Genomic DNA, 27,671 nt, shown 5'->3' on the forward strand with positions numbered 1-27,671 from the left:
GGAGGAGGAGGAGGAGGAGGAGGAGGGTTATTGGTGTTTATTGGGTGTCTGCTATCACTATTTCCACATCATATTTGGCAAACCTAATAGTATGTAGTTATCTTAACTTACTGCTGCTGATCACTTTTCACTTGCGATGACATCATCATCATGCAATACCTCTCAATACAGAATTAAAGATTATACAAAAAATATAATACTGGATCCACTAAAGCAAAATCAGCAACAGCACTTAGTATTATAGAAAACCTGAATCCAGAGGTTTGTAAGCATGAAATAAGTCTCCAGGCAGACTTTGTGATTGACATAGAGGGTGTCCAATAGAAATCCAGTATTTTCATGATCAGCTGTAGTCAGGCCTCCAGTAATCCTGTCTGCCAAATTGAACCATTATTAATACTGTCCATAGAGGTGATATTTCACAAATAGATATATCAAATAAAAATCAACACTGTTTTACAGTCTTTACCCACAGATATTCTGTTTTCAGTCAGTATTTGCTGGACAGTTTGAATGGTCAATTACTCCTAACACAGTTTATTGAATCATTAAAGGATTGAAAGCCCTCTCTCTGCCCCTGTCTTCTGCTTTTACAGGTTAAAGCATTTCGATGATGTCACCCTGTGATCTTTTCATTGATTCATTCTAGGAATCTTCTAACTAGAAGTGTCTTTGAAGAGAAGGGGCGAGTGCGGGGCAGCTTGGTGATTTAACGAATCATCAGAAAACTGTGGGTTCGTTAACAAAGCCACAGTGAGCCACACAACAACTCAACAGAAAAGCGACTACGTGTGTGTTTATCTTCGAAACCTGGCCTTATATACCTTCCTGGCTTGTTAAATTACAAACAGGTGTATTAGTTTAACTGATTGTCAGTTGTTCTTGGATAGTATGGCATTCTAAGAGATGTAGTTTTCCATTCCTCATTTAAACTTCCAGAACTACATTTCTTTATTTTTTTTCAGTAACAAAAGATAGTTACTCATCATTTTGTAAACCTCCATCAATCACATGGATTTAAACTTAACTTTGCGTTTCTTCCTGGCTTTAACCCTCTTGCGTATTTCTTTGAAACAGATCGCTTGCAATCTTGTTTAGGTTTGACTGGAACAAGTGTCAATTAGGAAGATATTTTAAGCGGCATAAACAACTCAAAGTGTTGAATCAGTAAGAAAATAATCCACGATTTCTGGTGTCTAACGGCTCATGAAATCAGTGAATTATTCTTCTCTTTGTTTATTCCATACTTGGAGAAGGCACATTATTTCACTGTGTTTCATCACATGCATGTAGTGCATCAGGATTAGACCCGAAACTGTTTGAGACAGCGACTTCATATTTGCTGGGTTATATAAACACTGCATGCTAAATGTGCCACATTGACCTCTTACCTATTGTATTATTAATATTCAGGTTATATGACTTTTTAAATTGCTGTGTTATAGCGACAGTATATTTTGAGTTATTGGTACACGGCTGTATTCTATGATCCTCACAGTTAAGTTCCATTGCCAGTGTTGTCCAATGAAAATTGCCACCTTGTTTTTAACGATACAGATCTTTTTCACGTAGCCATTGATCTGTCTGCATGCAAAGTGTTTATTGCAGATTAGATTCCTTTGCATTATCAGGTTCGTTATCAATCGTCAGTTGATTGAGTTCACGCAATCGAGTGGTCAATGTGTTCAAAAGAAAAATCTAAAACACAAGGTCCCCTTGGCTGGCCTCTGAAGAAGCTGAGTGTGGATCGCTGGTAGAGAGCTGGGACTGAGTGTGTGTGCGCTTGAGGCTCGACTGTGCTGTGAATGGAATACATGCAGACACAGCCAGTAAATCAGTCCAGTTAATATCACTTCAGAAAAGCATGCAAAGATGACATGCAAGTGAGGCGCTGTCAGGCATTGCTGTGTTCCAGATATACAGGAGCACAGTGCAGCATGCAGCACAATGTCTGTGATGTTAGGCATTACAGCGCGCTGCTAAACGAAATCGTATCGTTCAACACTGTTGTAATGCAGTACCTCCGACACAGTTGTTGTCAGCACTGCTGATGTTTGTAACCTTTGTCTTGCAGAGTCAAGTTATAAGAAACATTAGGCCATGTTTTCAAAGGGTTTACTCAGCAGTGCGTTTGTAAATACAAGGGCACCGGATCTTCTCATTAGAGAAGAGGGAGAGCATGTTTCTAATGTGCTGCCCTTGGTTTACAGCAGCTCTCATTCTCGTCTGCTTGTGTGTTTGGTGCTGCGTTGTTGGTGTGGGGAGCTTCATGCCGCCCTTTGCCTCGCCGTGTTATAACATCATCTTCAGGTCTGGACAATACCAGCAGCGGGCTGGCTAATCTATTGACCAGGAGCCACGACACTGCTGCTGTAAAGCGCTGCTTTCTTTTAGTTTTGCTGTTTGTGAAGCAAAAAAAACCAATTTTCTTACATCCTAAAATATATCGTTACAGTACAGGAGATTCAATTCATGGAGCAAGAATGCATTTTTGATTGTACATGTTATGTGTACAGAGTTCTTTTTTGCAGTAAAAACTAAAATCTGTTGGTTCATCCTTTTACTTACTGTATAATTCTTGCCTGTCAGACAAAAAGGTAGTGAATCAGGGATCTGGGGGCGATCTGGCATGCATTAAACCCTGAATCTAATGCATGATATAAAACTGAGAAGCAAACAGCTTCACTGCATAGAAAAAATATTAATAAAAGTACTTGTGGTTTTTGGGTCTAGTTTTATTAAACCAGTGGCTTTTTTTGTTCCAAAAGAATATATAGGAGCTCATTAAAGACTGGAGGAAACTCTTTGAAAATATTGCCATAATTTTCGAATGAGAGGAGGCCAGTTGGCCTCCTTGTTTGGATCTTAGTAGCTGTTGGATCCTAAAACTGTAAAAAAGTCCTAAAAAAGTCTTAAAGGATCCCTGTGATTCTGCATGAACAGCATGGCTCTGTAACCCAGTCCATACCCGGCGCTCATCAGAGATGAACAGCATGGCTCTGTAAAGGATACCCTGCGCTCATCTGAGATGAACAGCATGGCTCTGTAACCCAGTCCATACCCGGCGCTCATCAGAGATGAACAGCATGGCTCTGTAACCCAGTCCATACCCGGCGCTCATCAGAGATGAACAGCATGGCTCTGTAACCCAGTCCATACCCAGCGCTCATCAGAGATGAACAGCATGGCTCTGTAACCCAGTCCATACCCGGCGCTCATCAGAGATGAACAGCATGGCTCTGTAATCCAGTCCATACCCAGTGCTCGTCAGAGATGTCAGATTCATTGAGTGCTAGTCTAACTTAGTATGGGTTCCTCTGTGCTTTAAGCAGGTTCTGTATGTAATCTCAAAAGCATTACCTGGTGTACAGGACACACACCAGGGTCTGATGCTGTATTTTGAGTTGTTATTTTCCCTTTATCAGTCTCTGTTTGAGAGGCCAAGGACTGAATGGCAGGCAGAGGATGTTCTGGTTAGGATTAAGGTGCGCTCTCCTCTCTCCCCCTCTCTCTGTCCCCCCCCCTTCTCTACCCCCTCTCTGTCCTCTAACCCCCCCCCCCCCCCTCTCAGAGACAGATTGGGGGGAGAGATGGGGGACCCCTCCCTCTTCTAACCCCCCTTGGGAAAACCCTCCCTCTCTCTCTCTGCTCTCTCTCCTCTTCCTAACCTCCCTCTCTCTCATCTGTCTAACTCTACAAACTAACCCCTCTCTCCTCTCTCTAACCCCTCTGTTCTCTAACCCTCCCTCTCTCTCTAACCCCCTCTCTCTCCTCTTTCTAACCTCCCTCTCTCTCATCTGTCTAACTCTACAAACTAACCCCTCTCCTCTCTAACTCCTCTAACCCTTCTCTCCTCTCTCCCCCTCTCTAACCCCACTCTTCTCTCTCATCTCTCATCTCTCTCCCCTCTCCCCCCTCTAACCCCACTCTCCTCTCTCATCTCTCATTTCTCTCCTCTCTCATCTCTCTCCCCGCTCCCCCTCTGTAACCCCTCTCTTCTTACTTACCCCTCTCTAACCCCTCTCTCAACTCTCTCCCCTCTCCCCCCTCTGTAACCCCTCTCCTCTCTCCCCTCTCTCCCCTCTCTAACCCCCCCTCTCTTCTGTCTTGCCTCTCTCTAACCCCTCTCTCCTCTCTCTCCCCTCACAGATGCTGGCTGCAGGCTGGTCCCAAGTGGTGGTGTGTTGAACGGGGGATTCCCAGCGGAGCGGCCTGCTTCCCCCTGTGTGATTCTGAGAGAGGAGGAGGAGGAGCAGGAGGAGGAGCAGAAGGAGGGGCAGAAGGAGGGGGTCGGGACTGGATATCAGCGCAGAGAGCTCACACGAGTCCGGTGAGATACAGAGGCACACACACACACACACACACACACACACACACACACACACACTGAGACATATACACACACACCCACACACACACTGAGACATGCACACACACACACACACACACACACACACACACACTGAGACATATGCATACACACCCACTCACACACTAAGACATGCACACGCACACACACACACTGAGACATATACACACACACCCACACACACACACACACTGAGACATATGCACACACACACACACACACACTAAAACACACACACACACACACACACACACACACACACACACTGACACACACACACACACACACACACTGAGACATATACACACACACCCACACACACACTGAGACATGCACACACACACACACACTCACTGAGACATACACACACACACACACACACACTGAGACATGCACACACACACACACACACACACACACACACACACACACACACACACACACACACACACACACACACACACACACACACACACACACACACACACACACACACACACACACACACACTGAGACATATACACACACACCCACACACACACTGAGACATGCACACACACACACACGCACACACACTGAGACATATACACACACTCCCACACACACACACACTGAGACACACACGTACACACACATACCTGGATACACACACATACAGAGAAACAGATATACTGAGATACACAGATGATGGTGACACAGTCACAGAGACCACAGTCACAGAGACACACACATATAACCATACACAGGCCACCCCATCCCAGTACAGTGAGGTGACAGTTGCACATAATGACAATGACAAACACACAGAGACCCTGAGACACTCGCACGTGAGACACTGTGACAAACACACACCGAGACCCTGAGACGCTCGCACACCGAGACCCTGAGACACAGTGTTTGTGAGTGTGTGTGAGTGAGTGCTGCAGTGTGAGTGAGTGTGAGTGAGTGTGTGTGAGTGAGTGTATGTGTGTGCTGCAGTGTGAGTGTGTGTGAATGCTGCAGTGTGAGTGTGTGTGTGTGTGTGTGTGCTGCAGTGTGTGTGTCTTCTGCTCTCCTGCAGTGCCAGACCTGTTAAGCTGCCAAACCGCTGAGCTCACTTCCTGAACAGCAGCGCGCCATCCATACAGCCTGGGGGAGAGGAGAGGAGGAGGGTGGAAGAGAGGAGAGGAGGGGGGAGGGGAGGGGATGGGAGAGGAGAGGAGGAGGAGCAGAGAAGAGTAGAGGAAGAGAAGTGAGGAGAGGAGCAGAGAGAGGAGAGGAGGAAATGAGAGGAGAGGAGAACATCTATAACACTAATGTGTAGACAAGCTTTGCTGTGCTTTCAGAGAGCTCTCTGCTTCAGTGACACTCTGAGAGATTGAAAAAAAACAAACCCAATGACCAGAAAAGCAACAGCACAGCAATCTTCCCCGTGCACTGCTCCACCTGTCACAAGAGAGAGTTCTTTCCAGTTCAATCTGTAATGACTGCACACTGGATTCCAATTCATTTTTTATAAAACCCCTCCCACACTGAATTATTATTCATCTTTGATTCTCAGATCCCTGGTGCCACATTGATAGAAATATGCTAATGGTGCAATTAGCATCACACCACATTTGACAGCGTTCTCTGACCTTTCCAAAAGCAGGCCTTGATTATATAACCTGACAGGCAAGCCATGCTTCATCATTGTCTGAGAGAGAGAGACTGAGGCTCAGTTTACACAGCGAGCGGAGCTCAGCATTGCCACCTGGAGGAGCGGAACAGAATGAGACACCAGTGACTCTTACCAAACCTGCTCTAACCACTAGAGCACACTGCCTCCCTCCCTCCCAGTCCCTCAGCTCTAACCACTAGAGCACACTGCCTCCCTCCCAGTCTCTCAGCTCTAACCACTAGAGCACACTGCCTCCCTCCCTCCCAGTCCCTCCAGCTCTCTAGACCCTCTCCCTCCCTCCTAGTCCCTCTCAGCTCACACTAGAGCACACTGCCTCCCTCCCTCCCAGTCCCTCAGCTCTAACCACTAAAGCACACTGCCTCCCTCCCAGTCCCTCAGCTCTAACCACTAGACCACACTGCCTCCCTCCCTCCCAGTCTCTCAGGAAACAAGTTTTACACAAAATACTTTTGCAGACGATGCAGTGTTATTTTCCCCACACGTTCATAAAGGAGTTTGTGAAAGTGATGTGTTTGATACGCTGTGACTTGAGTTCAGGTAGGTTGTTGTGGGCTGCCTGCCCTTCCTAATGTGTGACAGTTGAGAGACAGGCTCCCCAGTTCAGCTGCTGCACTGTACAGCAGCCCAGCAAGAGCCAGCAAGGGGAGGGAGGGGGCGGGGGGGTCATGTGACTGGTGCCCTGGCGCCCTGGCAGGGTTCTGTCTTCACTGCCCTGGAAATAGTGTGAGAGAGGAAGAGGGAGATGGAAGGGGGGAGGGAGAGGGAGGAGATAGGGGGAGAGAAGGAGAGAGAGAGTGCAGTTTTCCAGTCAATTCCAATAGCAACTCGATCCTGACAAACAAATGAAATACAAGCAGCAGTCGTGTGTGTGCGCTTGTATGAGTGAGTATTACTGCCCTCCAGTGGTAGGACTCTGCAATCGCAGCTGAAGGGTTGTGTTTCAGTCCTCACTGTTGATCTGGGAACCTGCCGCTGAGGTTTACAGCCGCGTTTATATTTAAACTGTCGAGGTGGCAATGTTTATGAGGTCCCTGGGGCCCTGGAAGTCAGGATTTCCTTTAGCTGAGGTATTTTAAGACTGAAGCAGGCAAGTCAGGCCTGTGTAGTTGCTTTAACCTGTTCACTGCCAAGCCAAATAGAACGAATGCAAGCAGGCCCAAGCGTTTTTGTTTCAGCTTTTTACAACTTGTCGTGCATATGGACCAGTGTGGCTTATCCTAGTCTACATGCTGTATTTCAAAGGGCTGGATGTGGGTTTTCAGGCTGATGTGTGTGGATTGTGAATGTTAAACGCTGTATATGAAGCGGAGAGAGACAGGCCTGGTGATGTCTACACATGCTAGGCCATATTTTCAAAGCAATCGCTTCCGTCTTGAATGAACTCCTATTTTTTTTTTGTTAAAGAGGTAAAACACGTGTTCCTTTGAAAAAAAACAAACTGCTAAGTAATAGAACCCCAAGCCCTCTTCCGCACCCTCGGGGTGTTTGTTTTTTTTCTTTTCAAAAAACAGGAATTAAATGAAGGAGGGAGGAAACGCTTTGAAAATGTGACCCAGTATGCGCAGACCCTGTACTTTCACTCCGGTACACTTTCTCGCTTCTTGCTTGGGAATGTATCTTCCCATCGGTCTACAGTTTAATTCGCTACCCTGGGCTGGGCATTTTAAAGAAGCACGTTGTGACAGAGTTCCATGTTGAAAATGTTGGTACTGCACTACACTACACTGCAGTATAATACACTACACTACACTGCAGTAAGCAAAGCCTTCAGGCATCTGTTATGCTTGTGTAGATTAATCTCAGTAGTCACTGCCTTTATATAAACTAGACCCTCAGATGTTCAGTTACCTCCCCAAATGACCAACAACATACACTCACAAGCACATGCCTGCACAAGACAGCCTGCTATACTGTACTGCACCACGGTTCATTAAGATTCAAAGAGACAGCAGCAGTGAAACCCACTCATTTCCACGTGATCAAAGAGGTTGAGGGTTAAGATCTGTTCCTTGCTTTAATTCAGCGTTTCAGCACATCTTCTAGTTCTAATAGCATGACAGTATTCATCAGAACAGAAACCGAGTCTGTGATTCATGCAAACACAAGTGAAAAGCACAGCTGTCTACCTGCTAGCTGCTGTGTTGCTAATCTAGCGAATGCTCTCCTGTCATGTAAGCTGCTCTCTTCAGCAAGCAGCTATGCAGGCCAGTGCAAAAAGAGACAGAACCGGCCTCATAACTCATACCCTGGGCCCCTGGGATTGGTCTAGCCGCTCTTCTGAAGGATATCACTCCGTGGGGATGGAAATAAGACTCCCATTGCATAGCACTTTGATCCATTGCTGGTCTTTACTCGAAGTTTAATTAGACACACCTCAGCTTGTTGCTCAAACACATGTGATCCCCAAAGGCACACAAGGAATTGAGCGCTTGTGCAAACAGGCTCTTTTTAAAATGCATTGAGAGCGACTCAAGCATCACGAGGAGGAAACTGACCATTCGGGTGACCAGATGCAGATTAAACCCGGTTTTGTGCACCTCATTGCAAAAATAAGAAAGTTAGCATGTTTTGTGGGACACGTGTCCCTTGTGCCTTTGTTAAAACCTGGAATGGGTGAAGCTGCTATGCAATAGGAGTCTTTATTTTCATCCCTGCGCCATGTAAACAGTTGCTTTGTCCACTGGCTGTGCTGCAGTGTATTGCAGTAGTACTGCCAGCATGTTTGCAAGGGACTGATTTGTACTGTTTCTGTCTGTTTTCAGGGACATCAGGTGCAATGGGAGGACGGGCTCAGGGGAAGGTAAGCGAGGGGGCTCATCTGGAAAGGAGGGGGCTAGACTCAGGTTCCCTTGCGAAGGCCTGGGGTTGAACCCAGCTTCATCATCATCATCATCATCATCATCATCATCATCATCATCATCATCATCATTTCAGTTTATATACTGCAGCCATGCAAAGGCATTCTTAACAAGCTTCACATGTAGAAGCTAAGAAAAACAATTAGAAATAATACACAATGCACCCTGACAGAAGAGACATGGCATGGTGCTTCCTGAAACCCAGCAGCCCTTTCCATCTGATACAAGACCTCTACTGCAAAGACATTTCGGAGGGCTGTATCGCATCAGTATCAGAGTTTATATTAGAAAGACATTTCAATGGGCTGTATCGCATCAGTGTCAGAGTTTATATTAGAAAGACATTTCAGAGGGCTGTATCGCATATATTAGAAAGACATTTCAGAGGGCTGTATCGCATCAGTGTCAGAGTTTATATTAGAAAGACATTTCAGAGGGCTGTATCGCATCAGTGTCAGAGTTTATATTAGAAAGACATTTCAGAGGGCTGTATCGCATCAGTGTCAGAGTTTATATTAGAAAGACATTTCAAAGAGTTTATATTAGAAAGACATTTCATTTCAGTGTCAGAGTTTATATTAGAAAGACATTTCAGAGGGCTGTATCGCATCAGTGTCAGTAGTTTATATTAGAAAGACATTTCAATGGGCAGTGTCAGAGTTTATATTGTCAGAGGGCTGTATCGCATCAGTGTCAGAGTTTATATTAGAAAGACATTTCAATGGGCTGTATCGCATCAGTGTCAGAGTTTATATTAGAAAGACATTTCAGAGGGCTGTATCGCATCAGTGTCAGAGTTTATATTAGAAAGACATTTCAGAGGGCTGTATCGCATCAGTGTCAGAGTTTATATTAGAAAGACATTTCAGAGGGCTGTATCGCATCAGTGTCAGAGTTTATATTAGAAAGACATTTCAGAGGGCTGTATCGCATCAGTGTCAGAGTTTATATTAGAAAGACATTTCAGAGGGCTTTATCAATATGGGGTCTGCTATATATATTATAAAGACAATGCACGGTCTCCTATACATAGAGAAAACTTGTTAATTACTGTTATCAATTGTAAATCAAGTAAAGAAGTCAGAGAAATGAAGCATTATTAACTACAGTTCTGCTGTCAAATCTCATGAGGTCTGTACTGAACTCTCATAAGATCATTACACCCTGTAGTTTATAGGACAGTGAATAGTCAACCAACCATGTATTGTAGTAATGATAATACTAATAATATTAATAATAGTTTTTATTTCTCTCTTATTTATTACCTAGATCCCTGTATCAGCTTTCTGGACTCCCAAGCCATGAAGAAGGACAGAAAGCCACAAACCATGGCATGCACCCCCCTCCCCAGGGCATGCACCCCCCTCCCCAGCCTGGAGCGGAGCCCCGAGGGGGGCTGCAACTCCCTCGACCCACCAAAGAGTCCTGAGCTGGCCTGTCAGGGGAGCTGGACCGGTCAGCAGTCTCTGCTCCCTCCAGGGGGGCGCAGCGGAGACCCCTGCCCTTTACCCTTGCCCTCTAGCCCCCCGGGGATGCCTGACAGTCCCGACCCCTGCCTGTTGTATGGGATTAAAAAAAACCCAGCTAGGGGGCACCTCTCTCCTTTAGATCAGCTGGAAGCATTTGTGGGAACCCAGGAGACAGAGGAGGTGCTGGAAGAGAAGCAGGACAGTGAGCTAAAGAGCTTCTCCACCTCGGCTCTGCTCTCCTCAGGCAGGAGCAGCATGGACAGCATCCTGACACTGCTGCAGAGGAAGTGCGGGAACGGGAGAATCAACCTGTGCCCTGTGGTGCAGCTCATAGACATCACCAAGGACCTAGGCAGGCTCTCCAGGGGCCTGCAGACCAGCAGCGTGAGACTGGACTGTGGGGGCTGGAGCGAGGGGGGCAGTGGTGAGGAGGAGCTGCTGGGAGGGAGCGGAGGGGAGAACACAGAACTGCTCTACAGCTTCCACTCCACACCCTCATTGGCCAACGGCATCCGCGGCCCTGGACAGAGGCTGCACAAGAGACCTAGGATCGGGCCCAAAGGACGGAGGCAGCACCTGCTTCAGCGGCAGCTTGAGCTCCAGAAGCTGGCTGAGATAGAACGACCCCCGCAGAGCGAGGCACCCAAGACATCCCCAGAACCAGAACCAGAACCTGAGCCAGAAGCAGAGCCAGCAGGGGTGGCACAGGATCCTTCCCTGGTCCGTTTGGAAGTGCCCAGTGAGATCCAAGCCCCTCCTGAGCCTCTCCCCAACAAGTTGCCCCTTTTCCCAGCCACCAGCCAGCAGGTCACCCCAGAATGCCATCCCAATACTGCGGTTACCACCACACCTAGTACTGCTGCCCCTGTAGAAACAGTCAGCACCCCCCCAGAGAGCCAGCAGAGCTCCACAGAGAGGGGGCAGAATCCCTCCGCCACGACCCCCGACCGAGAGAGGAAGTACGCGCTGAGGAGCTCAGACAGGCCAAAGATCCCGTGCCATCTGAGGAAATCCTCACGGTTGAGACGGGCATTGGAAGAGGTTCACAAGGACATTAAGGAGACAACCCCCAAAGAGGAGCCTGAAGAAACCCCGGACAATACTCCCAAACCCAAGGAGGTTGAAGCAGCAGGAGAAAAGGAGGAGGTGTGCGAGGAGGTAGAGAAGAAGCCCCGGGGATTGGAAAGCTTTGAGGCTGTCCCCAGGTTTCCTACGCTGAGTGAAGGGGCTGTGAGAGAAGGGTCCTCGACTGCCCGAGGCAGGCGGAAAGGAAAGTGCGTGGGCATCCGGAAGATTGTGGTGAAGGTCGCCCGCATCCCAGTGAACATGAGCCGGCGCCACAAGAGCTACAAAATCTCGTCCATGGAGACACCCGGGCAGCAGGAGAGGGCTGGGGAAACAGAGGGCGGGGAGGGACCCCAGCGGGAGCCCACAGCGTTACTGAAAATGAAAAACAACGGCAAGAATGTGATGGTGATGTTCCCCCCGGGGAAGCTGCCAGTCATCCTGAAGAGGCGGCGAGGGCGCCCGCCCAAACAGGTCCCACCCGGGCAGTCAGACCCCAAAGAGGTCAAGATCGAGGAGGGGAAGAAGCCACGGCGTCGCCGCAGGGTCAAGCTGCCCTCTCCTCAGCCCTCCTACGCAAATGACACCAATGATGCCAAGACCGACTACGGAGACGTCCTCTCCAAACTGGCCTTTCTTAACCGGGAGCCGCCCACCACTGGCCGCTGCTCCCCTCCCCGCTGCTCCAGCCCCAGTGAGCCAGAGTCCCTTCAGCAGCCCCTCGACACCCCAAACATCTCCACCCTGCTGCACAGGCTGCAAGGCTTCCGACGGCGAGGAGGCAGGGCGGGCTGCATGGGAGGAAGAGGGGGGCTGGCTGGCTCTGCCGAGTCCTTCAAGAGATCTTTCAGTGACTTCTTCGAGACTATTGGGAAAAAACGGAAAACGCCGACCTCCGACCCCGATCACCCCCGCAAGAGAGGCAAGGCCGCGATGGGGGACCCTAGCCGCATTCCTTCAGCAGAGAAAGTGTTTCGCAAGAGGCGCCCTCGAAAGAACGGCGTCCTGAAGGAGCCTGGAGCGCACCAGGATTCGGAGTGGGCCAGCGGGAATGGCTGGGCTTCCAGAGCAGATGGGCGGCCAAGCCAAGCGGACTTCGGATACCAAAAAGCAGCTTTGCCTCGGGGCTTTGCGCCATGCAATCCTGGGAAGGTAGGCTATTACCCATCTCAAGCTCAAGGCAACCCCGAATCTCAAGGGCTGTGCGCTGGGTATTTCCGCTCCCTCCTGGATTCCGATGACTCCTCCGACTTGTTGGATTGCTCTTTGTCTTCGTCGTCAGCAGCACCGGGACGCACTGAATCTCGCAAGGTTTCCGGATGTTATGAAGCTGGGAACCCCACACAGAGCCAGCGGTGGTCTCCTGGCTACCCCAAGAGGGCCCCCAAGGCCGGCCCATCAAACTGTGAGGGCCCCTCCCAGACCTCCCACCCGCCAAGGCCTCCCTATGCACATGGTGGCAACTACAATCTCTCTCAGACCTCGCCTACGTCCTTCCAGAAGCTGGTTCCACCTCTCTCCCTCTCCAGGTCCCCCAGCTCCCCACACCCCTCTGGAAGTTTCTCCCAGTACAGTGGCTATGTCTCTGGGTCCCAGTCTAATCTCCAGCCATTGAAGCAGTATGAGGGCCAGAGGACAGCTGACTGCAGCTTCCCATATGCTGGCAGTGGCAACAGCAAGGCACTCCAGGCATCCCCAAGCAGCTCTTCTCATATCGGCTACTCCGGCCACCAAGGTACCAATCCTTTGGGCAAGTCCTTGTATGGTGGCTTCCCAAGCCCTGGGGCAGCATCTCCTGGTAGCTTCATGCTGACCAAGAGCACGGCCAGCTCCTTCCCCTTGTCTCCCGAAAGCTGCAGGCAGTCCTCCCAGTGGGGGCACCGGTCCAGCTACCCAGGGAGTGGGAACCCGGACGCTTTCGGGCTGCAGTTCCTCAGCTCTTTGGACTACAGCGCCTGCACCGAGCCTAAGGACATCCTGGATATCTCCAACTACACGCCTCAGAAGGCCAAGCAGCGCTCCTTCTCAGAGACCTTCTCAGAGTCCTCTTCGGACAGCTCTCACTTTGGGCAGCCAGGGGCGGCGGGGTCTTGCAAGCTGCAGGACCACCCTGCCTCTGGCGAGGGACAGTCCAGCCTGTCCAGCCTGGAGAAGCTGATGATGGACTGGAATGAGAGCTCCTCAGGCCCCTCCTACAGCTGGAACCAGAGCGTCCTCTTCCAGGGGGGTTCCAAACCTGGGCGGGGGAGGCGGAAAAGGACTGACGCCCAGGGAGAGAGCTGCCTTCTGGGCTTCCCACCAGTCTCCACTCCCTCCAACTCATCTTCTCCCATTCCTGGCACCAAAAGGAGCACCATGGGAGCCAGGCAGCCCAGGGGGTCTCGTGGAGCCTTTCCTTCCTGCAGACGGGACCGTGCCGCTCTGCTGAAGCCCAAGGCTCAGAAACCAGCCGCCCAGGCTGCAGCGATGCCCCTCTACCAGGACAGCCCAAACCTTGTGGTGGACTATTACAGTGGAGACAGCAGCAGTATGTCCCCTCTGTCCTCACAGTCCCAAAGCATGGGGTTGGGGGAGAGGGAGCAGTGTGGATACTCCAGCCCCTACTCCATCAACCCCCCCACCCCCTCCTCCTCAGAGGACAAGTTCCTGCAGATGTTCCACAGTGAGGCCGCCTGTCTCTCCCCGGTCGTGGGCCTACAGCCCGACCCCAAGCCCTTCCATGCGGCCCCTACCAAACCTCTGTACCCGTACACCGGGCCTCCAAAGGCCTTTTCCCCCAGCTGCTCCCCAACCCTCACCTTCAACAAGGACAACCCCCTGCCCTGTGACTTCCGAAGACTTCTGCCTTGCGCTGCTCAGAGTCCCCACCGAGCCAGCAAGGACCTCCCTGGATCCCAGTATGACTCCCCCACCTACAGCAGCTCCTCTTACTGGTACCAGCAGCCAGGTGGTTCCTTGTCTGGCAGCCCGCACCACTACGACAAGCGGGAGGAGTTTGTGGAGCGGACCGGAGCGGCGGGCAGCCCGCACATCCTCAATCCCATCTCCCTGGGCAGGACAGAGAAAGAGAGGGAGGTTGAGAACGAGGCCCTGGAGATGGGGAGGCCACACAGGCCAGCTGCTGCTGCTACCACTCACTCCTCCCCTTACCCGCCCGCTCTGGAACTGAACTCTCATCCGTCTGCTAGCGAGCCTGGCTTCCACCTGCCGCCGGAGAGTTTCCAGCACCGCTACCCCCCCCTCCAGAGCCAGGGACAGACCGGCCTGTGGCCCCCCCCTCAAAGAGGGGTCCTCAGCCACCTGCTGGACCAGCACACGGAGGACTTGTTCACCGTCACCAGCCTATAGGGACTGGGGAGGGAGGGTGGCATCGCTGCAGGGAAGCCGAGGCTTTGTTTATAGGTATGAGAATGACCTGACCTTGTGCGCGAGAGCTGCACGGCTTTCACTGTCCCGGTCTCGGAAAGATGACCAATAGAAAGAGTCTATTCAGTGGATCTATGAAGTGACGGATCTAAATCACCACCTTTGTTTAAATCATTACAAGGGGGCTTTGTGAGAATCTCCAGCAGTGTGTGTCTGGTGTTTTTTTTAATTGTATTTATTAAAACGTGAGGTGCGTTTTTAAATGTAAAATGTAAACGGTGGCGTTTCTTTTAGACCCCTCACTGGTAAGATCAGTGGTATAGACCCCAAACTGTTTAACTGTACAGGAAGAAAGATAACCTGTAAGATCATGTGCTGACAAGTTAAGAAGCACAATGAAGTTTGCTGTTGAGTTATTCAGGGTGTTTTTGGTGCTGTGTTGTTTATTGCCTGTAGGGTAAATCAAACGTGTGTCCCTGTAGTCCACAGTCCTGGACCCGGGACGTTGCTGAGTGCAGTGCAGGTATTGGTGAATCTAAACCCGGGTTCCTGTGAACTCTATAGTAAAGTCATCACAGCAAACAAAACCACTCCACGACTCTTCCCGATGTTACACCTACGTTAGCGACTGCACGCACAGCTGTAAAAGACCCACAAGTTGTATCCAACGTGTGTTTTCACTTTAAAACATGATCTCAGGTTACTTTAGGCTGAAGGAAACTGTTTCTAGCTCTTTATCCTGGTTATCTGTTTGCCCTCCCCGGGTCATTTACGCTCAGCAGTATCTTCTTAGTCATGTGACTGGCTGAAAGCATGTCAGTCAATAGGGGAAGCAGCGGATTGGTTATACAGCTGTGGCCAAACGTTTTGCATCACCCGAAGAATGAACTCATTTTGCTTCATAAGGTCGAATGATGTTCCGTTAACATATTGAATTGCATACCGTTTTGTAGTTTTCCATATACTTCACGAAAAACTGGCAAAAATAGAAAAATGTGACCTTTCAAAATCTAACATGAAATACTGTGCTACTATTATGGCTTCCAATAGACTCTTGCAACATCATTTTGTAGTTTCTTTGATTACATTCTGTTAAATAAAAGATCTAAATTATGTTCATCTAGTTCTTTTTTTTTTTTTTTCTTAGTGCTAAAATGATAGGTGATGCAAACAGTTTGTCTGGAGCTGTAGACAGGAACGATGGCAGGGAAGAGGTGGGTGCATTTTCACTGTCCAGGTGAAAGGACTCGCAGTCAGAAAGCATGGCTTCCAGCAAGACTTTATCCCAAACATCATGAGTGAAATGGAACTCCATGCTTGTGTGACAGGTGTTTCTTCCAGAACCGCACGTTTGAGACCTATGTAATATTTCCTCCGCCATGCAGATGGGTTTTTCTGGTGCTATGTTGTGAGCTGCAGTGAGTGATTCACAGCCCCCCTTGTTAACAATTTCACGTTTAGTACGTATCAGATCTCATGGTAATAAACAGCAGACTGAGGAGAAGATACTGAAGTGGGTTCAGATTGATGCAAAGTAGGGGCAGTGACCGGTGGTAAATATTTGTTTTTAAGCAGCTGTGCAGAATGGAAGGCCAGTAAGTATTCAGCAAGCACTTAGATAAAGGTTAGAGAAAGGTTTGCTGCGTGGTGTGATAATCAGGTGTTTGGCTTGAACTATGAGGTCATTACTTCATGAAATAAAAAGAACATGTGAACATAAAGAGCATACAGCACCGCAGGAAGATCCCGATGCAACTTCAACGAAAAGCGAAAGCGAGTTACAAACGGAAAATGCCTCTGTGCTTGAACCGGACGCTTGTATAATCTTTTACAAATGTTCAATTCCGTACCTGTTTCAGATTCTCTGTCATTCTTTACCCTCTGCTTCAATCACTATTCGCCCTGCTTTCGTACTACTGCAGCAAGCAGATCTCAAAAGACTGGATCGTGAGGTGGGGAAGCATAATAGCGCTGCACTCTGCGCTGAAGCCCATACGCGAGGCATTGAGCACTGACGAGTGTGCAGCATGGATATGCATCCCCAGCATCAGCTAGAAGAGTCTTTTCAGAAGAAACTGGTGCTCCAATAGTAAGCCTGGTAGACAGAGAGACGATAGAGAACACCATGTAACACAATTTTTGTTCCTGGGTAGTAAGTGTTATTTCCTAATTGCTTATGCCTCAAAAGTATAGAAAATGGCTATTATTCCCCACAAACTTTGCTTTTGTGACCAGGACAGTGATATTTTGAAATTTACCTATTTCCAATGAGAAAACGGTCTTTTCGTTCACATAAAGTCAGAAAATGTATTTATACTAAAGTAATACAAAAATGACTACAAAAGATTTAGAAGTGAGTAGTTTTTCAGGATTTACGATTATACTGTAAATCACTTTCACGAATCAGCCCCCAAATGTAGTCTCTGTTCATGTTTTCGTTATACTGTCCTTGGTAGCAGCGTTCAAAGTCCAGTATATCCTGGTGGAAGCGCTCGCCTTGTTCCTCCGAGTACGCTTCCATGTTCTCCTTGAATTTATCAAGATGAGCATCAAGGATATGGACTTTGAGGGACATCCTACAGCCCATTGTGCCGTAGTTCTTCACCAGAGTCTCAACCAGCTCCACATAGTTTTGGGCCTTGTGATTGCCCAGGAAGCCCCGAACCACTGCGATAAAGCTGTTCCAAGCCGCTTTCTCCTTACTAGTGAGCTTCTTGGGGAATTCATTGCACTCCAGGATCTTCTTTATCTGTGGTCCGACGAAGACACCAGCTTTGACCTTTGCCTCAGACAGCTTAGGGAAGAAGTCTTGAAGGTACTTGAAGGCTGCCGACTCCTTATCTAGATCTCTGACAAATTGTTTCATAAGGCCCAATTTGATGTGCAGTGGTGGCATCAGAACCTTCTGGGGGTCCACCAGTGGCTCCCACTGGACGTTCCTCCCCAAAGAGAACTCGGTCCGCTGTGGCCAGTCCTGCCTGTGGTAGTGTGCCTTGGTGTCCCTGCTGTCCCAAAGGCAAAGATAGCAGGGAAACTTGGTAAAACCGCCATGGAGACCCATCAGGAATGCCACCATTGCAGCCTCTTGATGTCATCTCAGAAAAATGCAGATATGTATCCACTTAGGCAGCTGGAACTAAACTGAACTGGTGGGCTTAAAGCCCCTGTATGTATACTACTATTTATTTACTGGAAAGGCCTAGAAAGTTCTAGAAGTTACTCCAAGTTTACTCAGCACTGAATCTATCTGGAATGTTCTGGAAAATAGGTAAATTTCAAAATATCACTGTCCTGGTCACAAAAGCAAAGTTTGTGGGGAATAATAGCCATTTTCTATACTTTTGATGCATAAGCAATTAGGAAATAACACTTACTACCCAGGAACCAAAAAAAATAAAAAATTGTTACACGGTGGAATCATACAGAAAATACACAGTACAATATTGAACAGGCAACAAATGACAGCTTAGGGAATGTACATGTAAAATGGAATATAATTAGGGCTTCTGTTTTTCGGTTTTTATTCATTTCATTTTTCGGTGATTTATTTTTTAGCTTTTTTAGTTTTACGTAAGTCGTTTATTTTTCAGGGCTTTCGCTTTTTATCTACTGTGAAATTGTTTTCGGTTAATTTCCAAAATGCCTGGGCATTTTTTTCTGTCAAAATATGTAGAGTTACTGGACAGTACTTGCACTGTTAAGTTGCACCTTCTTTCCTTTGCTGCCTTCCACAACGAAATCCTTATAGTCACGGGCACATTCTTCTGGGGTTTTTGTACGGTTTGCAATTCTGTTTTAAATCCTCCGTATCTTAACTGTAATACAGCTTTAAATCCTGCAAACCGACCACCTTTCCTGATTGGAATCTCGTTTGAAATCTCGCAAGCGGAGGCTCCAGTAGAGATGTAGGAATGCGCTGTCACTCAGTAGTTGGGGCGGGTTTAAAGCAGTGTTCTCCAATCCTGGTCCTGGGGGATACTTAATTGGACCAATTAAGCTTCTAATAAGTAATTTAGGGTGCAGTTGGAACAAAAAACAGGAGAGACAGCAGCCCTGCAGAACCAGGATTGGAGACCTCTGGTTTAAAGTACTCCGAATGAATCAATGATAGATACAAGTCAGGAAGGAGGAACATTACCCATGCAGTTTTCTTTTAATGGGAAAGGGGTGATCCATGTGAATTGAGTAACCATTTCCACTGTGTTCCCGATGTTTTTCGGTGTTTATTGGCTAAACACTGATTGTTTTATCATTTTTTGTCTGTTCAAACCGAAAATCAGATGCCCTAAATATAATGAACTGCTTTAAAACTGAAGGAGCGTTCCTGTGATTAGTAACTGAGGATACTGTTGGAACAAGACCATCCCTGTTCCTAAGAAAGTGACCACCTGGACACGATCATGCAGACTGAAGCACAGGTGCTCCTGTCTGCTGGGTCCCTAGAATGGAATCTGACATGTGTTTTACTGCATGCTTTACACAGAAGAGTGATAACCAAGTTAAAACAACATACTTCCACCTCCAGCGTGGGCAGATTTTGTTTTGTTATTGTTCAGTGGGATCACGTGCTTACCGGGCTGGTTTCCAGAGTGTCTTTGCTTCCATTCCAGTCCAGTGGTGTGCTGCTGAGATTCAGCACGGAGCTGCCTGCGGGAATTCAAACAGCACTGCCACAGATGCGTGTTTTAAAACCATTTCAAATGTCTGAAACATTTCACATTTCTATTATTGCCTCCTTGAAAATAATGCTTGAATTAATGGATTCAGTTTAAAAAATGTACAAATGTTATTGCCGTTTATTTGTGGTATTTAGAGCGTACTGGATGATCGTTAAGCTCTTAAGTGATCAGATGGCTGACGCTTGGTTAATACTGTAAAACCACACACTTGATTGCAGTGACAAATAAACAATTACTAGCAAATAATAAAAAAGAAAAAGATGCTCCCCGAGTTTGCATTTTTAAAATGACATCTGGAGATTGAAGCTGCTTGACTGCCCCCCCAGACTGATTCCTGGTCCCAGTTTACAGTGAGGGTTTCCAAGACATTACGAGCTGTGGAAATAATGACTCAAACACTCCCCCAGCCATGAAGACCAATCTCCCTTCTAAACTCGCACATGAAGAGCCTCAGTGTACCTACTCTCCTGCACTGCTTGCATGGAAGGAGAGTTTGTTACAGGAGGAAGGAATCATGGGTAACACAAGGGTGATCCAAAACAACAAAAACAACACACTTTCGGTGTTTATGTTCTGATTTGTAAATGTTGTATCTCTTGTCTGCACTAGTGTCCTTGTCACTGTGAAGTGTAGTCCAAGCCTTCTCTTGTCACGGCTGCCTCTCTGTGCTCAACACAGCTCTTTTGTCACTTTTTTCAGGTTTAGTACAGAGCTCTAGATATGTAATGACTTCCTTTGCTGTAGGTCACATGGGATGATTGGAGTCAGTCTGCACAGGAAGTGACTGGGTAGTGTGAAGCATGTAAAAATATATCTTGTGTTATATTTACAATAAAATAACAAGCAACACACCATGAGTTATTTAGCACAAGAAAATGTGGGCTGGGATAATGTTGCTAGTGCAAGTAAGAGGTAAGAAATTGATTTTAAAACTCAACAATAAAACAAACTAAGACTGCTTTTTGTATGTAAGTTTAACTCTGCACATTTTGGACTTCTTTAAAGCTGTAGCCCACAATTAAACACAGCACAGACAGCAGACTCCAATGCATTTCTTTATCTCTCTCTCTCTTGCAGGTGTAATTTATCAGAGACTTTTGCAGAACACTTTTTTTACCTGGTTCTTTGTTTTGTTTTTTAATTTAAGCCTGACGAAGGTTACTACATTTGTGGGAGTTTTTTTGTTTTTGTTTTTTTTAATAACGAAAGGAAACTTGAACTTTGTCAAAGAACACGCATCTTGGACGGGCCCTAGCAGAGACAATCAAACAGAAAATAAAACAAGAAGTGACGGGGAAGTCTCACGGATGGACTGGAACGCAGTGCAGGCAGCTAAACTACCTTGGATTGGATCGCAGTGGAAAGATGAGAAGTGCAGGGAATTTCAAAACCACAATCCTCTGGGCCCTCTTCTTCTCTCCTGAGTGGTCCACCGTTCACAGAGAGGTCAGTACCAGACACCAGCCAGATTTTCAAAATGCTCGATCACAGTTCTAAGGTACAACTATAAGAGACTAAAGCCTGATTCGCACAGGATTAAAAATCACCTAACCAGGTGGATTGAGTCTTCTGCCAGTCCACCCATTTCTTTTGATCCCAGACAGTTTTCTCAGAGGTCCTCCCAATTTATTTTACAGGACATCGGGACCTCGTGTCAAATTTCAAACTCGGGCATCCCGGGTCTTTTTACTCCTGTGCGAATCGACCATGTCAGTATCGGGACTGATATAATCATATTAAAATTGGTATGATCTGTCCTGAAATTCTACAGTTCAGCAAAACGCTACGATTGGGCATAACCAAGTTGAGGTTAGGCAAAAATACAAACCTTTCCCTGAGACAGTGTGATTGGTGCTATGCCCCCAGGACTCCCCCAGTGTGAGTGTGATTGGAGCCACGCCCCGAGGACTCTCCCTGAGACAGTATGATTGGAGCCATGCCCCCAGGACTCTCCCTGTGTGATTGGAGCCACGCCCCCAGGACTCCCCCTGTGTGAGTGTGATTGGAGCCACGCCCCCAGGACTCTCCCTGAGACAGTATGATTGGAGCCATGCCCCCAGGACTCTCCCTGTGTGATTGGAGCCACGCCCCCAGGACTCCCTGAGACAGTGTGATTGGCGCCACGTCCCCAGGACTCTCCCTGAGACAGTGTGATTGGAGCCATGTCCTCAGGCCTCCCCCTGTATGAGTGTGATTGGAGCCACGCCCCCAGGACTCCCCCTGTATGAGTGTGATTGGAGCCACGCCCCCAGGACTCCCTGTGTGAGTGTGATTGGAGCCACGCCTCCAGGACGCCCCCTGTGTGAGTGTGATTGGAGCCACACCCCCAGGACTCTTCCTTTGTGATTGAAGCCACGCCCCCAGGACTCTCCCTGTGTGAGTGTGATTGGAGCCACGCCCCCAGGACTCTCCCTGAGACAGTGTGATTGGAGCCACGCCCCCAGGACTCTCCCTGTGTGAGTGTGATTGGAGCCACGCCCCCAGGACTCTCCCTGTGCCCCCAGGACTCCCCCTGATTGGAGCCACGCCCCCAGGACTCCCCCTGTATGAGTGTGATTGGAGCCACGCCCCCAGGACTCTCCCTGTGTGAGTGTGATTGGAGCCACGCCCCCAGGACTCTCCCTGTGTGATTGAAGCCACGCCCCCAGGACTCTCCCTGTGTGAGTGTGATTGGAGCCACGCCCCCAGGACTCTCCCTGTGTGAGTGTGATTGGAGCCACGCCCCCAGGACTCTCCCTGTGACAGTGTGATTGGAGCCACGCCCCCAGGACTCTCCCTGAGACAGTGTGATTGGAGCCACGCCCCCAGGACTCTCCCTTTGTGATTGAAGCCACGCCCCTAGGACTCTCCCTGTGTGATTGGAGCCACGCCCCCCAGGACGCTCCCTGTGTGAGTGTGATTGGAGTCACGTCCCCAGGACTGTCTCTGAGACAGTGTGATTGAAGCCATCTACCTACGTTATCTACCTACCATAACAGTTCATAGAGAGCCATCTCCTCTGAGCCTGTTCCTCATCAGATATCACTCATTGTAGTCCTCTTGAATACAGACGTACCTACTGCTGTCAGCCCCTGTCAGACTGACTGTTCACTTGGGACTGGCAGTGGCTGGCAACAGTGTTTCACATGGGTCTCGGGTTGGTTCTTGCATTGGGCAATAGGAGATGCCATACTCTAGTTTTATGTTTTTACATTTCTAATCGACTCAGTTTGAAATGATGTCTGATGGTGTCATTTGCAATGGTAATCTGATATGTATCCCGTTCAAAGTTATGCACAGAGTACACTTTACAGTAATAAACAGATACATGTGAAATAGGTACAAAGTGGAACAATGGGATTGCCACCCAGGACTCTCTCATTTCTCTGCATTTATTATGTTTCCAAATGGAGTGTTAAATACATCAGTTATAATTGTCACTTAAATAAAACAATTCATTTGAGTGCTGTTCTGGGATGTAGACAAGAGTGGTGGGGGAAAACTAATTTGAAATATTGCAAATTGTAACCTCTCTTCTAGAAGGAGTGACTTTATGGACAGAGCGAGATGTTCACAGTTGTTGATGCAGCTGGTGTCTGTTTCATTGAAGACATTTTAAAGTCGTGTAGCTCTATGCAGTGTTTGTTCAATCATTTACAGGAAGCAAACTAAACCGGCTGCCAGGTTCCTAATGAAGTGTAACAGGCAGTGCGTCAGTAAGGCAAACGATTGCTGTGTTTATTTTAAGTGATACAAATATGTATATCTACCCTATTCTTTCAGAAATGGGGGTTTCTGCAGGGAACGGCATATTACACAGCAATGGGTGCGTTTCGTTGAAATCATGAAAACAATCCAGCCTTAACAATGGGTATTAGTTTTAATAAAGTGGATGTAGACAGACATTTAATACACACATTAAAAGTACTAGACTGTTTAATAATAACTATTTTGACATATTGGAAGCCGAATGAGGCTCAGTTCTGGAAAGAGTTCATTTTATTGTCAGCCAACCTGAGCTGGGAAATAGAAATGGATGTGGGTTACAGATCACAGTGTGCAAAGGTGGAAGGGTAACATAATATTTATAATAATAAGAAGAATAACATGCAATAACAAGAGAGAATACATGGGATGTCTGTGTCAACCCTGTGTGGAAACGGAAGCGCACTGTTAATATACAGGCCACTGTCTTGAGCTTTTCTTTCTTTTATATTTCAGCTGTGCAGCACTCACTGTCTCCTCAGCACACTCCGAACAGTCTGGTACTGGACACCGCGGAGCAGCGGCCCATGCAGCCTCCTCCTCCTCCCTCCTCCACCACCTCCTACCTCCTCCCTCCTCCTGCTCCTCCTCCCTCCTCCTCCACCACCTCCTACCTCCTCCCTCCTCCTGCTCCTGCTCCTCCTGCTCTTCCTCTGCCTCCTCCTCCTGCTCCTCCTCTGCCTTGTCCTCCTCCCTCCTCCTGCTCCTCCTGATCCTCCTCTTCCTCCTCCTCCTCCCTCCTCCTCCTCCTCCTCCTCCTCCTCCTCCTCCTGCTCCTCCTCTGCCTGCTCCTCCCCCTCCTGATCCTCCTCTGTCTGTTCGTCCTCCTCCTGATCCTCCTCTGCCTTGTCCTCCTCCCTCCTCCCTCCTCCTCCTCCTCTCTCTGCTCCTCCTCCTGCTCCTCCTCTGCCTCGTCCTCCTCCCTCCTCCTGCTCCTCCTCTGTCTGCTCCTCCTCCTCCTGATCCTCCTCTGCCTCATCCTCCTCCCTCCTCCTTCTCCTGCTCCTCCTGCTCCTCCTCTGCCTGCTCCTCCCCCTCCTGATCCTCCTCTGTCTGTTCGTCCTCCTCCTGATCCTCCTCTGCCTTGTCCTCCTCCCTCCTCCTGCTCCTGCTCCTCCTCTGTCTTCTCGTCCTCCTCCTGATCCTCCTCTGCCTCGTCCTCCTCCCTCCTCCTGCTCCTCCTCTGTCTGTTCGTCCTCCTCCTGATCCTCCTCTGCCTCCTCCTCCTCCTCCTCCTCCTGCTCCTGCTCCTCCTCCTCCTCTGTCTTCTCCTCCTCCTCCTGATCCTCCTCTGCCTCGTCCTCCTCCCTCCTCCTGCTCCTCCTCTGTCTGTTCGTCCTCCTCCTGATCCTCCTCTGCCTTGTCCTCCTCCCTCCTCCTGCTCCTGCTCCTCCTGCTCCTCCTCCTCCTGCTCCTCCTGCCTGCTCCTCCTCCTCTGCCTGATCCTCCTCTGCCTCATCCTCCTCCCTCCTCCTGCTCCTCCTCTGCCTCCTCGTCCTCCTCCCTCCTCCTCCTCCTCCTACTCCTCCTCTGCCTTGTCCTCCTCTTCCTCCTCCTGCTCCTGCTCCTCCTGCTCCTCCTCCTTCTGATCTTCCTCTGCCTCATCCTCCTGCCTCCTCCTGCTCCTGCTCCTCCTGCTCCTCCTCTGCCTGCTCGTCCTCCTCCTCCTCCTCCTCCTCCTCCTCCTCCTCCTCCTCCTCCTCCTCCTGCTCCTCCTCCTCCTGCTCCTCCTCCTCCTGATCCTCCTCTGTCTGCTCGTCCTCCTCCTGATCCTCCTCTGTCTGCTCCTCCTCCTCCTGATCCTCCTCTGTCTCGTCCTCCCCCCTCCTCCTCCTGCTCCTGCTCCTCTTGCTCCTCCGTCTGTTTGCCCCGTGACAGTGGATGCTGCTGTTGTACACATACAGAGTTGTGGACCACGGTTCATGTCATACCAGCATTTGTAAATATACTTTAAAATATGAAAAGAAATGGTTATTATAAATATGCACTGAAATGTTTATTTACGTGACAAAAGCAAATCTATGGAAAGGGTTATTATTGACGTATTTATTGTACAGCTGGTTTTCTTTGAAACTGTGTATTGCACATTGCATTCGATTCATCAGGTGTACTTTTGTGATGTGATTTTTATGGCATGTTTTGTTTTTATTTTTTATTTTTCAAACAAACGAAAAAAACCGAATGCCGTGCGCACCCCAAAGAAATTGATTTCTATCTTATTGTTCTTGTTGTCGTTATTGTTGTTTTGAGATGGATTTGACTTGCAGAGCAGTCTCTGTTTCATGGTCTGAACAGCGCTGAGTCTCCATACAGCAGCCCCTTCCAACTCTGTGTCAAACCTGCTCCTTCACTGACTGTGGTTAACTTGGGACGGGCTTCAAACATCAAGGGTGTGTTAACCTCTTTATGCTTCCAGCTGTTTAGATTCACTTTGTGTCATTTTCTGTTTCCGTCCTCAAATCCTGCTAACATTTGTGAAGCCCCCTGTGGCCTCTATAGAGCTCTCTGAATCATGTCTAGCCTCCAAGTACAACCACGGCCTCCCCCTGCAACACTCTGCCCCTAGAGGATGTAAGGAATACTGCAGTAAGAAGTGTCACGTAGAACAGATCTGATGGTTCTTCCATCCTGTAGGGAAGGGTGTTGCAGGGGGGTGCAGGTTAAAGATTACACTTTGTGTACCAGATGTACTTGGAGATAAGACATGATTCTGAGAGATGGGCTTTAATTAAACTGCTTCGTTTTAGAAATGTATCAGAAAATGCTCCAAAGTGAATGAACAGGAATGCATTAGTAAAGGTAGCTGGTATCTCTTACCCATACTGAGTCGCTCTTTAAAAGTACAAACCGGGGCTGCAGAGTGGCATATGCGGTAAAGGCGCTCCATGTGCAATGCAGGATTCGCCCTATAGCCTGGACTTTGCCGGTTTGAGTCCAGACTATTCCACTGCCGACCGTGGACGGGAGCTCCCAGAGGGCGGAGTCCTCGGCTGCAGGGTGTAAAGAAGCGGGCGGCTGACGGCACACGCTTCGGAGGACAGCGTGTGCTTGTCTTCATCCTCCTGAGTCAGCGCGGGGGTGGTAGCGGTGAGCTGAGCCTAAAAATAACTGGCTATTCTAAATTGGGAGAAAATGATTAAAAAAACAATTACAAAATTGGCGACTACTAAATTAAAATAAATAAATAAATAAATAATAAAAGTACAAAGCAAAGATAGTTAATTTGGAAAGCTTGAAAGGTCCCTGTTTGTACCCCACTCTGTAAACATAAAGACCCTGGGCCAATTACTGTTTAGTTGTAAGGAATCAAAATGTTACATAAAAATACTGTTACCCCATATTAAAATATTATGCAGTGAATGATATTAATATATTAGCTTGTACCTGCCCTGAAGACTCCAGCAGCCATCCTTTATCCAAGCAAAACCCATTCTTTAAATAACTCTGTGTGACTGAAATCAAGCTGATGAGTGTTTCAAGTCAGGGTTAAACCTTCAAAGAGTCCTTAACAGAAAAAAAATTAATAAAGTCCTTAAAGAGTTTTATGAAAAGGATCCATCCATTCATTACCCCCCCCCCCCCCCCCCCAAAAGCCCGATGTGTTGAACTGTGCTGCATCTTTCAAAGCTTTCTTCTGGGTGCAATGGCACAGCTCATACAACTCAAACCCAGTGGAAAGTGCTCTGCGATGGAGCAGGTCGTTAGTTTTAGTGCGTCGCTGTGGAGATCCCTCGCTGTTTTGAGCACTGTCACAGCGCCCCCTGTCTGTTGTACGAAGCAGTTCTTTGCTTTCTCCGTCGAGTTGAAAAGCTCAGGGTCAGGATTGTGGTTGACGACCTCTTTCTTTCTGAACTCTCAGTGTGTCGTAAAGTGATTTGTGTGATGGAATATTGTATCGTCTGTTGCATATCATAACTTGCCGTGCATATATTGAAATACACATCCAATTCAGACCATTGCTAAACGGCTGTCTTTGTGTTTGTTTTATTGGGGTTAGGGGCTCTATTCTCTTCTGTTATCTTCTATTATGTGAACTATCAGCTTGAACTAAGCAGTAGCATTTGTTTTGATTCCAAATGTATCATTTTTTATAACTTTTTTAAAAATCAGAAGTTTAAACTCCCTGTATCTTCGAGCTCTCAGAATCATGTCTGGCCTCCAAGTACAGCAGCAAGTACCAAACAGGACAAGTGTGGTACATCTTGCATCCCCTCGGAGGCAGAGTGTTTCAGGGGGACGGGTTCATGGCTACGCTCTGGTTTACCTGATGCAGTTTAGACATGGTTCTGAGCGCTCTATCCACCATGTTCAACACCTATATCAAGATGTAAGAGTATACTTGTATTAAAAATGAAAATCTGTAGAGCGTATGTACAAATATAGTACAGGCGTTGTACAAAATATTAGGAACGCCTGCCATAACACTGTCAGTAGAGTGTGGGTCGGCTCTGAGCTGCCAGG

General features: G+C 48.1%; 1 protein-coding gene across 3 annotated transcripts; it reads left to right on the forward strand.

Annotated features, from left to right (window-relative positions):
- Positions 1-3,370: 3,370 nt before the first annotated feature.
- Positions 3,371-23,816, forward strand: ahdc1 (AT hook, DNA binding motif, containing 1). 3 transcript variants are annotated; one of them, XR_005947786.1, is made up of 6 exons: positions 3,371-3,485; positions 4,150-4,330; positions 8,792-8,829; positions 10,157-14,823; positions 20,544-20,912; positions 23,667-23,816. XR_005947786.1 is itself a non-coding variant. In XM_041234043.1 (4 exons), exon 4 carries the CDS (start codon positions 10,189-10,191, stop codon positions 14,767-14,769), a length of 4,581 nt encoding a protein of 1,526 aa, XP_041089977.1. In that variant the 5' UTR covers positions 3,371-3,485; positions 4,150-4,330; positions 8,792-8,829; positions 10,157-10,188; the 3' UTR covers positions 14,770-15,658. The 3 variants fall into 3 exon arrangements, 1 of the variants encoding a protein (XP_041089977.1); XM_041234043.1 differs by lacking the exons at positions 20,544-20,912; positions 23,667-23,816 and having other exon boundaries at positions 10,157-15,658; XR_005947787.1 differs by lacking the exons at positions 3,371-3,485; positions 4,150-4,330; positions 8,792-8,829; positions 10,157-14,823 and adding an exon at positions 15,905-16,001.
- Positions 23,817-27,671: the final 3,855 nt, after the last annotated feature.

The sequence above is a fragment of the Polyodon spathula genome, chromosome 32 (assembly GCF_017654505.1).
Source record: "Polyodon spathula isolate WHYD16114869_AA chromosome 32, ASM1765450v1, whole genome shotgun sequence".
In the NCBI taxonomy this organism is placed as follows: domain Eukaryota; kingdom Metazoa; phylum Chordata; class Actinopteri; order Acipenseriformes; family Polyodontidae; genus Polyodon; species Polyodon spathula.

What these genes read in the sequence shown, in the direction of transcription:
- ahdc1 (XM_041234043.1), top strand. Translation starts at nt 10,189, where the DNA reads ATGAAGAAGGACAGAAAGCCACAAACCATGGCATGCACCCCCCTCCCC.